Source organism: Notothenia coriiceps, unplaced genomic scaffold (assembly GCF_000735185.1).
Source record: "Notothenia coriiceps isolate Sejong01 unplaced genomic scaffold, NC01 NC01_scaffold00031749, whole genome shotgun sequence".
Classification (NCBI taxonomy): domain Eukaryota; kingdom Metazoa; phylum Chordata; class Actinopteri; order Perciformes; family Nototheniidae; genus Notothenia; species Notothenia coriiceps.
Window position 1 is genome coordinate 77,538 of NW_011364450.1, and position 14,380 is coordinate 91,917.

Here is a 14,380-nt window from a genome sequence, read left to right on the forward strand (position 1 = left end):
CTCCAACCCCCCCACGCTGGAGGGGGCCGCCGGGTCCCTGCAGAACCTCTCCGCCGGGAACTGGAAGGTGGAGCAGCTCTCTCTATCTATCTCTATACAGCCAGAACACAGCACTATAGGGATCAAAGCAATAACACTCTGTGTGTGTGTGTGTGTGTGTGTGTGTGTGTGTGTGTGTGTGTGTGTGTGTGTGTGTGTGTGTGTGTGTGTGTTTGTGTGTCCAGTTCTCAGCCTACATCCGAGCGGCGGTGCGTAAAGAGAAAGGGCTGCCCATCCTGGTGGAGCTGCTGAGGATGGACAACGACCGGGTGGTGTGCTCCGTCGCCACCGCCCTCCGCAACATGGCGCTGGACAGCCGCAACAAGGAGCTCATAGGTACACACACACACACACACACACACACACACACACACACACACACACACACACACACACACACACACACAGAATTGTGCGTGTGTGTGTGTGTGTGTGTGTGTGTGCCACAGTGTAATTATCCATGTGGCTGCTGCTAGACAATCTACTTATGGTTATAAATTCAAGCACGCAACGAACAGATTGATTCCAGAAAGCCCAAACTGTGAAAAAGATCCTCTTCACACTCTAGGAACATCAACAGCTTGTTAAAAATATATATTTAGAGTTTTATATTGCATCACAGCAACTCCATTTATTCACATCAGACTGAATTCTAAAAGCACAGCGCCACCTTGTGCACAATAGCTGCAATACAGGTGTAAATATTCAAACTGGTGAACGTCTGGATTATTAGTGGTGGGAAGTAACTACAGTAAGTAGAACATATATTATAGTGTATCATCATATTAAGTGTTATTAAGCATAACACTTAATCAAAGCTACCCAACAGTATTTAAGGTAATCACAATCAAATAAAAGCTGAAACATTAAGGACCTAATGCATTAATGATTAAGATGAATGTGTCACATAAAAAAAAAGAAACTCAAAAACAAGGAGATGAATTAGAATAAATTGCCCTTAATTAAATGGTACTAAAATGAAGAATCAAACCTTAGAATAAACGGTCTATAAACCTGGAGTCAAAGTAATGACACTCTTTATCATAATTAGGTTGCCCTAACAATAGAATACTGATATAATAAATGACATAATGGAGATCAATGGTTGTGCGTCCCCCCCCCCTCAGGAAAGTACGCCATGCGGGACCTGGTGACGCGGCTGCCCGGGGGGGGTCCCTCCAGGCTGTCGGACGAGACGGTGGCGTCGGTGTGCTGCACGCTGCACGAGGTCACCAGCCGCAACATGGAGAACGCCAAAGCTTTAGCCGACTGCGGAGGCATCGAGAAGCTGGTGGACATCAGCAAAGGGCGAGGGAAAGGGTAACCAACCTCACGTCTAAATACTTTCTTTAGGAATACTGCAATATCACTTCCTTTTTAATGTCATGAGATGTGACTGCAGCGTTTTACCTGTGATGAGAATAATGCAACATATATAAATATACCTTTGATTTATTTCAGCTTTTAACTTTTCTAAATGATTCATTATTCTTTTGTTAAAGAAAGTCACTCGATTGTTTTTTCTTTTTTTGTTGTTGGTCATAATATGAAGCAACCTCTGCTTTACCGAAAATGTAAAAATGATTTCGTTTTTATTTGTATTTAAATCTTTATTGTCATACATGTATATGCTGGTTACAACATAACAATCATGTAACAAAAGGCCAGCAAGGCAATACAAAATTAAAATAAGAGTCTAAGGATATGTCTTCGTTATATTCTTGAAGATACATACAGTATGTCTTTAAAAAAATGATTAAGTTTTTTTTTCTTTTTCCCGCTTTCCATTATTTGAGTTTTTATACCTTTATTTTAGAAAAGCAAAATTGAATGTAATTTTAGTGTTTGTTAAAAGATGTAAAAAAATGCAACATTTTATACTTGTGAATAACATACATGCAGATCTCATTTGATTAACTTTTATTTAATTTGATCTTTTTGTTATATTTCTTGTTCCTCAGATGTGGGACAAGCATTTATTGTAATGTTCTGAAAATGATTTAGTTTTCTATATTTAAAGAAATATCATGTCTCCTTTCAGACTTCTCCAGAAAGGTGGCATCCATCTTTTATTAATGTATTATTTTCTGGCAATTTTTTTATTAAACTGAACATTGAATTGAGATGTGTAAAAACAACTTCTTGTGCATTGCACGGCATACTCCTGAAGGTGGTGAAGGCGCAGCTCAGTGTGAACACGCTTGTGCAATACAGCAGACCGAGGACCCTTCTACAACAGGTCTGTCACCTCCCTACCGAATCATAGGCGAATTAACAGCGTTAAAGATATGTCCCTGTTGGCAGGACGGCTGGAACATATCACCCACTTCGTCACCCCGGTCTCCACCCTTGGAGCGAGACCAGCTACCGTTGTCCAGCCCACGCTGTCCAACCAGTCCCCATTGCAATATAGATCTCCCCATATACCAATCAGGTGATGAGAGCAGTCAACATTAAAGAGAGTCAACGGCTTTTATTGTACCATATGCTAGTTCATGATATATGTCGATGAAGATCTTAGGTCACAGGCTCCCCCAACAGTGCAACACAATAAAACAGATGAAATAGAATAGAAGTAGTGCCATAAGAGTCTATATACAAGTCATAAATCATCTGTAAATTGCAAACAGGTGAATGTGATGGATGTTCTTAGTTCAGGTGTTTAACAGTCTTATGGCCTGTGGGATGAAACTGTCCCTGAGTCCCGTGGTGTTAGACCTGAAAGAAGTTAGGAAGCATCTCAAAGTAAAATAAAAGTTGTTTTTGTGTTTCTTCCTCAGGTGGTAGTGCAACATCCTCCCCCGCCATGCTCGGGATCAGGAGACACAGTTCCAACTATCAGAGAGCGCAGTCATCTATGCAACTCGACACGTATTACGGAGACAACAGTTTACACAAACGGCAGTACACAGGTCCGTGGTGGCGGAGGGATCTATGCATGGTTTCTGTTCAAACTTAAACACCACATAATGACAGTTTAACATGTTGAGTCTGATGTGTTTCTCCTGATTCGTCCCCTTCAGGGTCTGAGAAGAAAACTCCATATTTCATCGGGACATACTCTTCCCAGTCAGGAGAGGATCTGAGACGTTCCCAAGTAGGACAATAACATTTTTTGCCCCATTTTAACGGAAATATTTCAGATTAATTGCAGAAAAGGCCAAGCTGTCCAACAACAGTAAACAAGCAGTTATTCATGTATGTCATGTTTTAGGCAATACTGCAAACAAATCTCTTGATCTTACTCCTTACATGTATATATATTTATTTTATTAATGATACTAAAACTGAATATTTGTGTTTTTTTTTACAAAAAAAACAAGCTGTTTCAAGACCTCAATTTATTTAAATTCAGAATATTACAGATGAATGATACAACTATTCAATTCAAGCATTTGTCCTTACAATAAGGTATCTTATATCATTATTTGATGCCAATAACTGCAATACAATTATTTAATTAAAAGTGTTTTCTTGAACCTTGTTAGAAACACCTTCTGAATGTGATACGTTCATTTGATTGACACATTTACTTTGCCTTTATTAATGCTGGTGTGACTTTACAAGTGATACCCTCTCTCTCCCTCTCGCAGCACACAGAGCCATTTTACGACGAGCCCGACAGGAAGAACTACAACAGCTACAGAATGTACCTGTCGTCCCCTCAAGACTACGGAGAGGAGCCGTACGACGAGGAGGAGCCGGGGCCCCTGACCCCCACCCCCCCCGACGGCTACGCTAGCCAGGCGCTCCAGTTCAAAGCCAACACCAACTACGTGGACTTCTACTCCACCACGCGGAGGCCTTCCAACCGGGCCAACAAGTTCACCGGCTCCCCCGACTCCTGGGTGTAGAAAGGACCCAGAGTACGAGGAGATTCTGTTTCTGTGATTGTTTTTGTGTGGGGAGTGCAAAGTGGAGGATGCATGTGAATCTGTGTTGACCTGTGCTCAACAACAGGGCTCGGTTTGCTACAGTTACACCATGTGCACAATAATGCAGATGAACATGGGCTATTCCTTTTAATTGTTCTTTCTTTACATTTAAAGCCGATGTAACAAGTGTTTTGAGATCGTATCAGTTTATTGCACTTAATTTAGTCCCTATAGATGAAAGCTTAAAGGTGGGGTAGGTAATTTTGGAGAAACCAGCTCGAGTGCGCTAGAATTTGAAAATACACAGCCGGAACAAATCTGCCACTTCCTTACAGAGCCCCTCCTCCAACACACACGAACGCACACATGACCAATGAGGGCACGAGATAAGTTTGTGCACAGATGGAAGGCTGACAGGCAGGTAGACCATCCAGTTATTTTTGCCGGGCCGGCTCAGATGATTGGTCGTGCTTTTTACAGCGCTACGGCTTCCACAGATGACATTTTTTTATAGGTTTTTTGTCAAAGCACTTCAGATATTCATTGCTATCGGGATGTTAAGAGCATTCCATGGAATATAACAAGTTTATCTCGATCCGGTTTCTCAAACTTACCTACTCCACCTTTAATGAAATGTAATGAGAAAAATGTTAATCCGTTAGTTATAATTAGAGACTTTTTGATGACAAGTCAAAACTGCAGTGAATCTACTGGACGGAGCCAAGGAGACTTAAATAGCGTAATGTAACTAAGTGTAAAGCCATTTCCTTCAAGCTGTTTTTGCACTTCCCTTTGAACCGACTGTTTTCTATTTACAATTGCACCTTAAAAAAAAATAGTAACAGTACAACAAAAGATAGCTTTATTTGATTATACTGAATTTAATATTGGATATTCGTGCTGATTTCTGCCGTAATATCCAGTATTAAATTCAATTAAACATTTTTGCTAATATTCAAATAAAGCTATCTTTTTGTGTAGCTCCTGGTCAAGCTAGTATTTTTTTTATATCTTTATTTGCTGGTGCAAATGTAAATAAAAAAAACAGTTGGTGCAAAAATAGCTTGCTTTACGCTATTTAAGTCTCCTTGTCTCTGTCCAGTTGATTCACTGTCGTTTTGACGTGTCATCAAAAAGTGTAGTTATAGCTAGAGCTCTGTAATTTAATATTTTTCGTGAACTTGTCATTACGTTTTTATCCTAACTACATTAAGTGCAATAAACTTTGACGATACGATCTCAAAACACTTGTTACATTGGCTGTAAATGTGCAGAAAGAAGTGAAAACAATTAAAGGAATAGTTAACGTTTATCTGCATTATCAGTCAAAAGGTGCTATTCGAGAAAAACCCAGCCCTCACTTTGTTGTTTACCAGAGTGTTTGTTAAAGTCAACTGATTTCATTTTTCTCTGCGGTAAAAAATGTGCAGTTTGTTGGCTTCATAACATTAATAATCATGGTCACTGTTGGGAACCTTTAAAGACTCAGAGAACCGGGGGTACGTCTGTAACCTCGTGCTTTCTGTATGTTGGTGCAGTAATCTCATAAAGTATGTGAAATATGTGAAAATCTATTTGTACAGAAACAATGGTTTAACTGTCCTGTTACATTGTTGTACTCAATATGTAGAACTTTATATGTGATTGTGTGGAGAAGATTTTTCTATTATTTATTGATTCTTTCTATTCCTTTTATTGTGATCTGACCAAAATACCCCATCTGTCTGTTCTGTCTAAACTGATGATAATGTGCAATGTTACAGAGGAAATATATGGGAATAAAGATTATATCATGACAAGGTTATTTCAAAGTCTGTCATTTTATTTGGACAAAAAAAACAATGGTAAAAGTGAAATAGATATATATACCTTTATTGAATTGCATCAGTAGATAAGATGCCACAGTCAAACAAACAAAATGTCATCGTGATGAGTTCAATGCACGCTGCATACAAATGTCCAGTTGGTCCTCCCTGAGCATGCCTAACACAAGCTCTAATCCATGCAGTTACATTCAGTTATTCTCCAGCTCACTTTAAACAACAAATAAGCCGAGATACATGTGAAAATATTTAAAACGTTACCTAACGAAAACGGCGTTACATAACGAGGTCACGTAAAGAAACGGTGTCACGTAACGTTACAGAGAGCGGGTGTTGGGATTAAATTAGTTTCAAAAGTCTACTTCCTATTGGCCTTTTTTAAGGGATATTCATCAATCTGTCATTAACTCTGCGTACTAAGATCTCTGATTGTCTGATCAGGAGCTTACAAGACGCTTTGTCAAAAAAAATAAAGATTGTTAATAAAGTGTCCCTGACAGAATCACTATAACTTTCTCACTTCATTCTCAGCGGGGGACAGAAGTAGTAAAAGTAACTTTGGAAATGTCAAAAATGCCCCAAAACACAAGGTATTAGTATAGCTAGTAAGTGTTAGTTTATAAATACAACTTTTGGAGGGGGGAAATATTTGAACACACACTTTAACGAGCTGTGATTTTGCCTGTACAAAGTGGCTGTAATCAATTTCTTTATATAGCTTTAGCTGTTACCTTCAATGGCATCGACTGCTCAACAAAGACATGTTATTCTTAAAGGAACAGTTTGACCTTTTGGGAGATGTTTGTATTTGCTATAATGAAAAGAGTGCCTAATATTGATTGAACACACTTCCAAAATGTCAAACTATTCCTCTAAATGAATAAATGCTGGCTAAAGATTCATTTAAAAGCCTAAATATCTTCCTGTTCCGTCTGGCTCTTTAAGCTTTGGAAAGCTGTACAAACTCACGATCATAAGGAAAATATTGCAACCTGCTACACTTCTCAATCCTCCACAAAGGGCCTCGTTTAAATAGTTGTGATTAAGCAACAAAATGCACAATTATGATACAAATCTGTGATGAGGAGACAATTGCTTTTGATTGATCCTAAAAGATAAAGCAGGACTGTTCCTCTGGTACCTACATTCAGCAGATGAAACATGTTGACGTCAAATATCAGTATATACAGGAAGGATGCGGTGATGGCCTCCCACTGGTGCTCCAGCAGGAGGGGCGGGGCTTGTTTCCAGTTGAGGTGGTGGGCATGCTTCAGTCGTTAGGGGTCTGTCTGCAGGAAGCACAAGAATTATAAGTACATTTGTTTGTATACCTGTCTTTTTAATACATCTTTATATCCATAAAAGCAAAGAGAAATGTATTTGTATACCAAATGTATGCGTAAAAAAACATGTTAACTCTACAGAGAATTTGAAAAGAAATAAGATTGAGAAACAATCCTGATATCCAATTAAAAACAGATGTAAAACAGAGAACATCACTTTGATTTAAGCCTGATTGATATTTGTATTTCCATGTCCAACTGGAGGACAATAAAATAGATTAGAATTGTATTATTTACAAATGTTTTTGTGAGTTCCCTGACACACATTTATGTATAAAAGACATCAAAAAGTGCATTTTGCATGATAGGACACCTTTAACACATTCAATTACATTTAAAAACAGTCAACAAAAAGTTTCCTGCGAGTTCCAGAATGAGTACTCACAGTGTTGGGTTGCTGTTGGCTTCAGTGGTTGACTCTGATAGAGCTGCTGATGGGGGAGGACAGAGGGTGATGGCCTGGTCTGATGGGCTTAGCTAAGGGACAGAGAGAGACATTCAGTGACATGTATCTCACATGTTCTCCTCTATCAAAGTGGTGGGTGTGCCTCCGCTCACCGATCTGGGCGGAGAAGCCCCTCCTCGCCATGTTCTTGGCGCGCACCGCCTCCTTGATGCGGTCCACCTCCTGCTGGTAGCGCTTGCGGTCCCTCATGGAGCTCTCCTTGGCGTCCTTCAGGGCGTTCTCCAGAGCTTTGACGCGCTCCGCCGTGGCCCGCAGACGCTTCTCCAGTTTGGGCAGCTCGCAGCGCAGGTCTGCGTTGTCTCGGACCAGCTGAGGGGAAGAACACAATCAAGTTCTGCAGAACACATTTTGAGGTACTTTCCATTTTGTATTAATAATAATAATAATAATCCTTATATTTATTATAGCGCTTTATCAATGACTCAAAGCGCTTTACAAATACACATTACATATACAGATCATACATACATGTAATGGTCATCTACTGTGGACAATACCCACAGGAGCAAGTTCAGGTGAAGTGTCTTGCCCAAGGACACAACGGCTTTACAGACGCAGCGGCGGCGGGTTTCACCCCCTTGATCAATGCACTGCGCCACACCGCCCATCTTCACACCTCAAAGTCATCGAGGCGCTTTTACAAGTACACATTGATATTATACATGTACTGTGGACAATACCCACAGGAGCAAATTCGGGTGAAGTGTCTTGCCCAAGGACACAACGGCCTGANCACACACACACACACACACACACACACACACAGTGAGTGGTCGCTCCACTCCTGCCCCAGGAAGGGTTGACTGGGTGGCATATTCACAGATGAGTGTTATCTTTCTTAAAACCATCACTGAGTGGACACGCCAGATGGGACCGTCAGACACGATGTTAAAAATACAGAGGGGGGAGATAACTGACTTCAGATCAGCTGTTCAGACTCTTCCTGCTGAGCAATGCTGGATTTAAACTTCCAATCAGAGCACGCAGACAATGGCTGATCTGTGGTTTTACTTAGCGTTCTCATGATTCCCTTCAGACTTGGATCAAATTAGTTTTTGAACCCTTAATAAAATAGAAATCTACATCGATTATGTTAGCATTAGCATTAGCCTAGCTAGTAGGGCTGCTCAATTATGGCAAAAATCAAAATCTCGATTATTTGGGTCAATTATTGTAATTGCGATTATTAAATGCGATTATTCATTGACTTTGAAAACATCCATTTATTGGAGACATTTTTTTTTAACAGTATGTTTTTAACAGTTGATTACCCTGAACTTTAAGTATAATTCAACTTAAAAAAAAAAAACAAGTATTTAAAATAAAATTGTAATAATAAAAGAATAATCGTTTTATTTCAATTTCGTTGTTTTCGTTATCGTTGCAAGCCATAATCGTAATTGCGATTAAAATATGATTAATTGAGCAGCCCTACTAGCTAGCTCAGTTTCGCCATAATCTCATAACCCCTCGGTAAATATAATCCGCGTCCCATCTAGCGTCTCCAAACTCAGGTGACTACGTCTCACACATCGTTGTGCCTCCAGAGAACTGTGTGCCAGTAAGATCTGCATCACAATGCTACGTGGAATACATTTGATTATCTCTCTTTCACCAAGCTAGCCAAAAGAACTCATCCATCGTTCAGCTTCAGAGAAATCAAAAATAATTTCACTTAACATGTGATGCAAGTCTTTTACAGTGAGGCAGTTCCTTCAATGCAGGGATTGAGCAAAAAGAGAGAGTGGTAGAGGAAGGTGGTCGACTCGTTTAACATCTGTGACCTTTAAATATTCTTGGTTTTACACTGATATCATAACATTAGATATATCTTACACTCGTGAAACAACTGCGACATTGGATACTTCCTACTTTAATGAGTTGCTTTTCTGACTGAACATGTATTTTCAGCCAGCAAACTAATATTTCCCATCAAATAAAATACAATGTGCTCTTGACTTAAAACCCCTCATCGCTAACCACCTCTCTTGATCATCCTCTCTTTTTCTCCATTGTGGCTTTTTGTACACAGCAAAACACATTTGGACGTTATTGCGAAGGACTTTTTGTTCCAATAAGGCCCAAAAAACACAAAAAAAGACACGAGAGAATCTGCCTTTTCTCAAACAAAGTCATCGACAGACGAGTAGCTGTTGCTCTGCTAACAACTGCTGTAAAAACAACTGATTGTTTGCTGCTGCCAAGAAAAATATAAAAAACACTTCTACTCTAAGTCTCATTGCACACTATTAGAAAAAGATCCTGCGTCTCCTGAGCGCCATTTTCAGAGTGTGTTCTCTATCGTCTATCGTTGTGGTTTATTTGGTAGAAAGCGTTGAGTTTGGAAGTGACTCCCTGTGGTGAGTTTAAAACGACAGCCTGTACAGTTTCTACGAAGTGTTTTCCCAAAGCCAGTGCACCTCCCACGTGTGTTCATTAGCAGCATGCTAAAGCTTAGTGAGTGGAGTGAGAACTACCTCTGTGGATCATTTAAATGCAGATCAAGGTTGGAAATAAATCCCCTCTCTGTACACGGGGGCCAATTCCCGGCGTTATTATTACCGAGACGTTATTAACATTAGCCGGATTCAACTTACATGATGCCCTTTTCAGTGGGAAATGACTTCCTCCTGATTGGGTGTGTTGGGGTTACGTTAAGGCGCGTCTCGCCTGGCGTTTCTATTTCACGCCGCGCCACCTCGCCTCTCTCGCTTCTCATTAACCCGCCGAGCCCTCAGAGGGGTCTGTGTGTGTGTGTGTGTGTGTGTGTGTGTGTGTGTGTGTGTGTGTGTGTGTGTGTGTGTGTGCAGCCAATATCCAGCAACTGCTGACAGGCTGCAAGTGAGAATGGAAGGCGTAGAGAGAATTTGGACCATCTGAGGCTCGTGTTTAAAAGCATTAGCTTAGTTTCTGTGTACATGTTTATACAGACTTGTCATAGCAAACATGTAAACAATTTTTTTTTTGCAGACCTATAGCAAGTCCATCTTGAAAAGTCCCGTAGCCAGACAGGGCAGCTTAGATGAAAAATGACCTATTTGATATGGATCGTGCTTGGCTCTAGCAAATGGATAATCAATTGGGCAATGAAGTTAGGCTGCTGTCTCTAAAGGCGTTATGCGGATGCAGATAAACACCGACCCCCCCCCCCTTCGCCTCTGAAAAACGTCAGCTGCTTTCACCTTGCCCATGTCGGAAGGCTTGCTTAACTGGCACTCATGGGGCCATACATTGCTTTTCTCATGCATAATTTCTGCTGCTGAGATAGAAGAGAGGCCAGGGAACGGTGAAGGGTAGAAAGGACAGGGTCATAGTTGTGCTATAGTGGATGATTTCCCATAGTTTGGAACACACCTGGCATGAGGCGGATGATCCTAAAAGCACATTTAAGCATCACGTATGCAAGAAATAAACATTCGTTGACTCTGAATGTGTTGCAATCCCGCTCCTTTAAAGCTGGAAAGGCCCTTTTTAAACGCCCGTCTCACATTCAAGATGTTGTAGAGAACATTGTAGCCTACTTTCCAGCGCTCTTCCCCCCCGCAGCAGAAAGCATTTCCCAGGGTAGCAGCGCTCTGCAGTGGCGCTGTCCTTGGTGCTCTCTCTGCTTCAGTTAGGCAGCGGCTGGCTAAGAAACACGTTTTGTTTTCTCAGACGGGGAGCAGATTTGGTTTCATCACACCAAGGACAACACGCGGCGGGGCTAAATGTGGAAATCCCTCTCTAGGTTTGAGCAAACTAGCGCGGTTTACTCTGCATGTTAGGAGTGGATTTCTTCTGAGAGGCTGTGTTAGGATTCCTCAGATGTGTTTGTGGCTTTGACAAAATGCAGACGGTGCTGTTGGCATTGGGAAAAGTCAAAATGGGCTTGGCAGCAATACTAATGATCACGGACACCATCTAATTTCAATATCACATAATACCACATCATTATCTGTGAATACACTCACTGATTACTTTAATCTGCATCCGCTCAAGGACACCGATGTTAAAATATGTTTCAGGGGAGGAAATATTCTAGACGGCAAAGATAGCTCATTGAGAAAACTCAAGGTCATTCGTTGTGTATATTTAGCTCGTTGTATTTGTATCCACTTAATTTCAAACACATCAGTGAAAACACATCCGGTATTTTAAGACTGTTTCACACCTTCTGGTTGCATAACCATGCAGTGCTCCAAAAAGCTCAGGTCCTGTGGAGATTTGAGGACATTTCTGCCTAAATTCTGCCGTCACATATATGCTACTTTTTTAAGAAGTAGGCCTCAACCGAAAGAGGTCAGTGGAAAAAGTCACCTGACGCCACCAAGAGGATACCTTAAACAGGCTTTTGCAGTTGGTTTCACGCCACCTTCGTCACTCAACATGATCTTTTTTTTTGACCACGCACCCTTCTTCCCGTGACACGTTTACCGTGGCCAGCCGTGCGTTTCGCCCTGATGTGAAGAGTCGAGGAAATCTCCTTCCTCACAGCCTTCAACCTCCTCATCTTCGTGCTCTATCTTCTACTACCCTGACTCAGCGTCAAGCATCGTGCCAGACAGAAAACCAACCTTCCCGTGCTACACGTCACTGGAGGTCCTGGGTCTGAGGGACAGGTTGGACGGGAAGCACCCACAGCAGGCCATCCACAGCGACTTCTGGATGTCTGGGTTTCTGAAAGCGTAGATGATGGGGTTGATGACGGAGCAGCAGGTGGCCGGGAGCACCGTGGCGTACGTGTATATGGCCGGGTAGCTGGAGTTGGCCACGATGGAGTACATGGCGAACGGCAGCCAGCATGCCCCGAAGGCACACAAGATGGCCGACAGCGTGGAGACCCCTTTGGTGGTGGAGATGGCCACGAACTGGTGCTGCACGGCGATCTGCTGCGCGTGGCGGAAGGCGATCTTGCAGATTTGCAGGTAGAGCTGCATCATCATGGCGAAGACGAGCAGGAAGGTGACGGCGAGGGCCACGGCGTTGATTTTGGTGACGGGTCGCAGGATGCTGCACGTGGATTCGTCTCGGAGACAGTTCCATCCCAGAGCCGGCAGCGAACCCAGCGTCACGCACAACACCCAGATGAAGAGCACCATCAGGTAGGTGAAGGTGACCGTGCGCTCCGTGTGGTAGGTCAGGGCGTTGTACAGCGACAGGTAGCGGTCCACCGTGATGGCGAGGATGTTGAACACGGACGCGGAGAAAGCGGAGATTAAAAGTCCGACAGACAGCAGCGTCACGAACTCCACGGAGCTGTCGATCAGATACGTGAAGACAAAGTTCAAGATGAGGCCCAGACCGGCCATGAGGTCGGCCACGGCCAGGGAACCAATCAGAATGAACATGGGGGCGCGGAGAGTCGGCGTGTAGAACAGAACTGCGATCACCAGAGCGTTCTCGCAGGAAATGAGCGTCCCGGTCACACACAGCGCGATGTCCCACGGGTTTACTTCCTGGATGGCGACAGCGGTGGTGGCCGGCTGGAAGTCAGGGGTCAGGGTCCTCACCACGGGCTCAGAGGAGGAGTTTGAGGGGTCCTCGGCGAGGCTCCAGGAGGTGGAGGAGTCGAAGGGGTCGAGGGGGGAGGAGGAGTTTAGGCTGCTTCCCCCACCGCTACTCATGGCTGCTACTGCGGCCAGGGAGAGAATCATAGCTGGAGAGAAAGGGAGAGGAAGGAGGAGGAAGGTTAGGGGAGTGGATACAAGACAAGGGAGTAAAGAAGAATAGGAGAGTTCAGAGGTGACAACTAAAGGAATGTATTAAAGATGGTGATGAAAAGAGGAGAGGGAAAGGGGAGAAGAAGTGGTAAGAAATGTAAAAAGGATGGAGAGAATTGAGGTGAAAAACAGTAGCAAGGAGGGAAATGAAGGAGGGATTGCAGGCGATGATGTGTAAGAAGGAAATGTTCAGAAAAGGGTCATGTTAAAATATGCACAACAAAAAGCCAGAGGGAAAAGGGAAAGAAGAATGAGAGGGTTAGTTAGTCAAAGTGAGCAGGGTCAGAAAAAGGCTAAGATGAGGGGTTTCAAAAAAAGACGATCAAGATAAATGAAAGGAGAAATGGTCGACGGAGCCAAAAGAGATGCCAAGTTTAAATATGTGAGGGGAAAAAGGTTGATAGAAATCAAAGAAAAAAATGTGTAGATGAGAGGATGAAAAACATGGGTTAAGGTGTTGTGGATACAAAACAAAGAATGTGATGATATGAGTAAGGGGGAGCAAACGGCATAGGAGACGAGGACAAAACAAAGGAGGTGAGGAAAGGAGGTGAGGAAAGGAGGCTTTAACGCGTATCCCCCTTTTCGATGGAGGGGCAACAAATATTTTTCATCCATCCATCGGTTCATTCATTCATGAAAACAAATATGCTCTTGACCCGAAGCACGACGGCACGAGATTTAACATAAATTAGCATTATTGGTTTTTGTTTTACTAACATCATTTGTGTCTTCAAGTAGCGACAGTAAAAGTAGTCATTGTGCAGATTGGTCCATTTCAGAATAATATATATGATATGTTTTATAATGATTGATCATGTGTTGTCAAAGCTGGTAAAGGTGCAGCTAGTTTGAATGACTTTGTATACTGCAGGGTAGCTTGTGAATTTACTCCAGGTGGAACTAAAGTCTGATTTAACACTTGTATATTTCACATAATTAATCAAAATCTGTAAAGGTATTAAATAAAAGTACACAATGTACCTCTGAATTGGAGTTGAGTAGAAGTATAAAATAGCAAAAAATGGTAATACTCAAGTTGATTACAAATACCTCAACATGTGACTTAAGTACAGTACTTGAGTAAATATACTTAGTTACTTTACACCACTGGGTCCAAGACCCCCCCCCCCCC

At 42.2% G+C, this 14,380-nt stretch overlaps 3 protein-coding genes across 3 annotated transcripts in view; 1 reads left to right on the top strand and 2 right to left on the bottom strand.

Moving 5' to 3' along the window:
• LOC104960244 (plakophilin-4-like) overlaps positions 1-4,220 on the top strand; it is a 31,169-nt gene extending 26,949 nt beyond the window's left edge. The window contains exons 9-13 of the mRNA XM_010788224.1: positions 225-375; positions 1,167-1,359; positions 2,797-2,951; positions 3,063-3,136; positions 3,633-4,220. Coding sequence (XP_010786526.1) covers positions 225-375; positions 1,167-1,359; positions 2,797-2,951; positions 3,063-3,136; positions 3,633-3,893 — 834 coding nt within the window. The 3' untranslated portion in view covers positions 3,894-4,220. The remainder of the gene's footprint in view (positions 1-224; positions 376-1,166; positions 1,360-2,796; positions 2,952-3,062; positions 3,137-3,632) is intronic.
• Positions 4,221-5,715: 1,495 nt separating this feature from the next.
• The window catches only part of LOC104960234 (kinesin heavy chain isoform 5C-like), an 18,764-nt gene continuing 10,099 nt past the window's right edge, over positions 5,716-14,380 (bottom strand). The window contains exons 9-11 of the mRNA XM_010788213.1: positions 7,639-7,855; positions 7,466-7,557; positions 5,716-7,026 (exon numbers count right to left, since the gene is read on the bottom strand). Of these exons, the coding sequence (XP_010786515.1) occupies positions 7,487-7,557; positions 7,639-7,855 (288 nt within the window). The 3' untranslated portion in view covers positions 5,716-7,026; positions 7,466-7,486. The remainder of the gene's footprint in view (positions 7,027-7,465; positions 7,558-7,638; positions 7,856-14,380) is intronic.
• Positions 8,939-14,380, bottom strand: part of LOC104960233 (G-protein coupled receptor 12-like) — a 7,063-nt gene continuing 1,621 nt past the window's right edge. Inside the window, exon 2 of the mRNA XM_010788212.1 lies at positions 8,939-13,181. Coding sequence (XP_010786514.1) covers positions 12,109-13,179 — 1,071 coding nt within the window. The 5' untranslated portion in view covers positions 13,180-13,181 and the 3' untranslated portion in view covers positions 8,939-12,108. The remainder of the gene's footprint in view (positions 13,182-14,380) is intronic.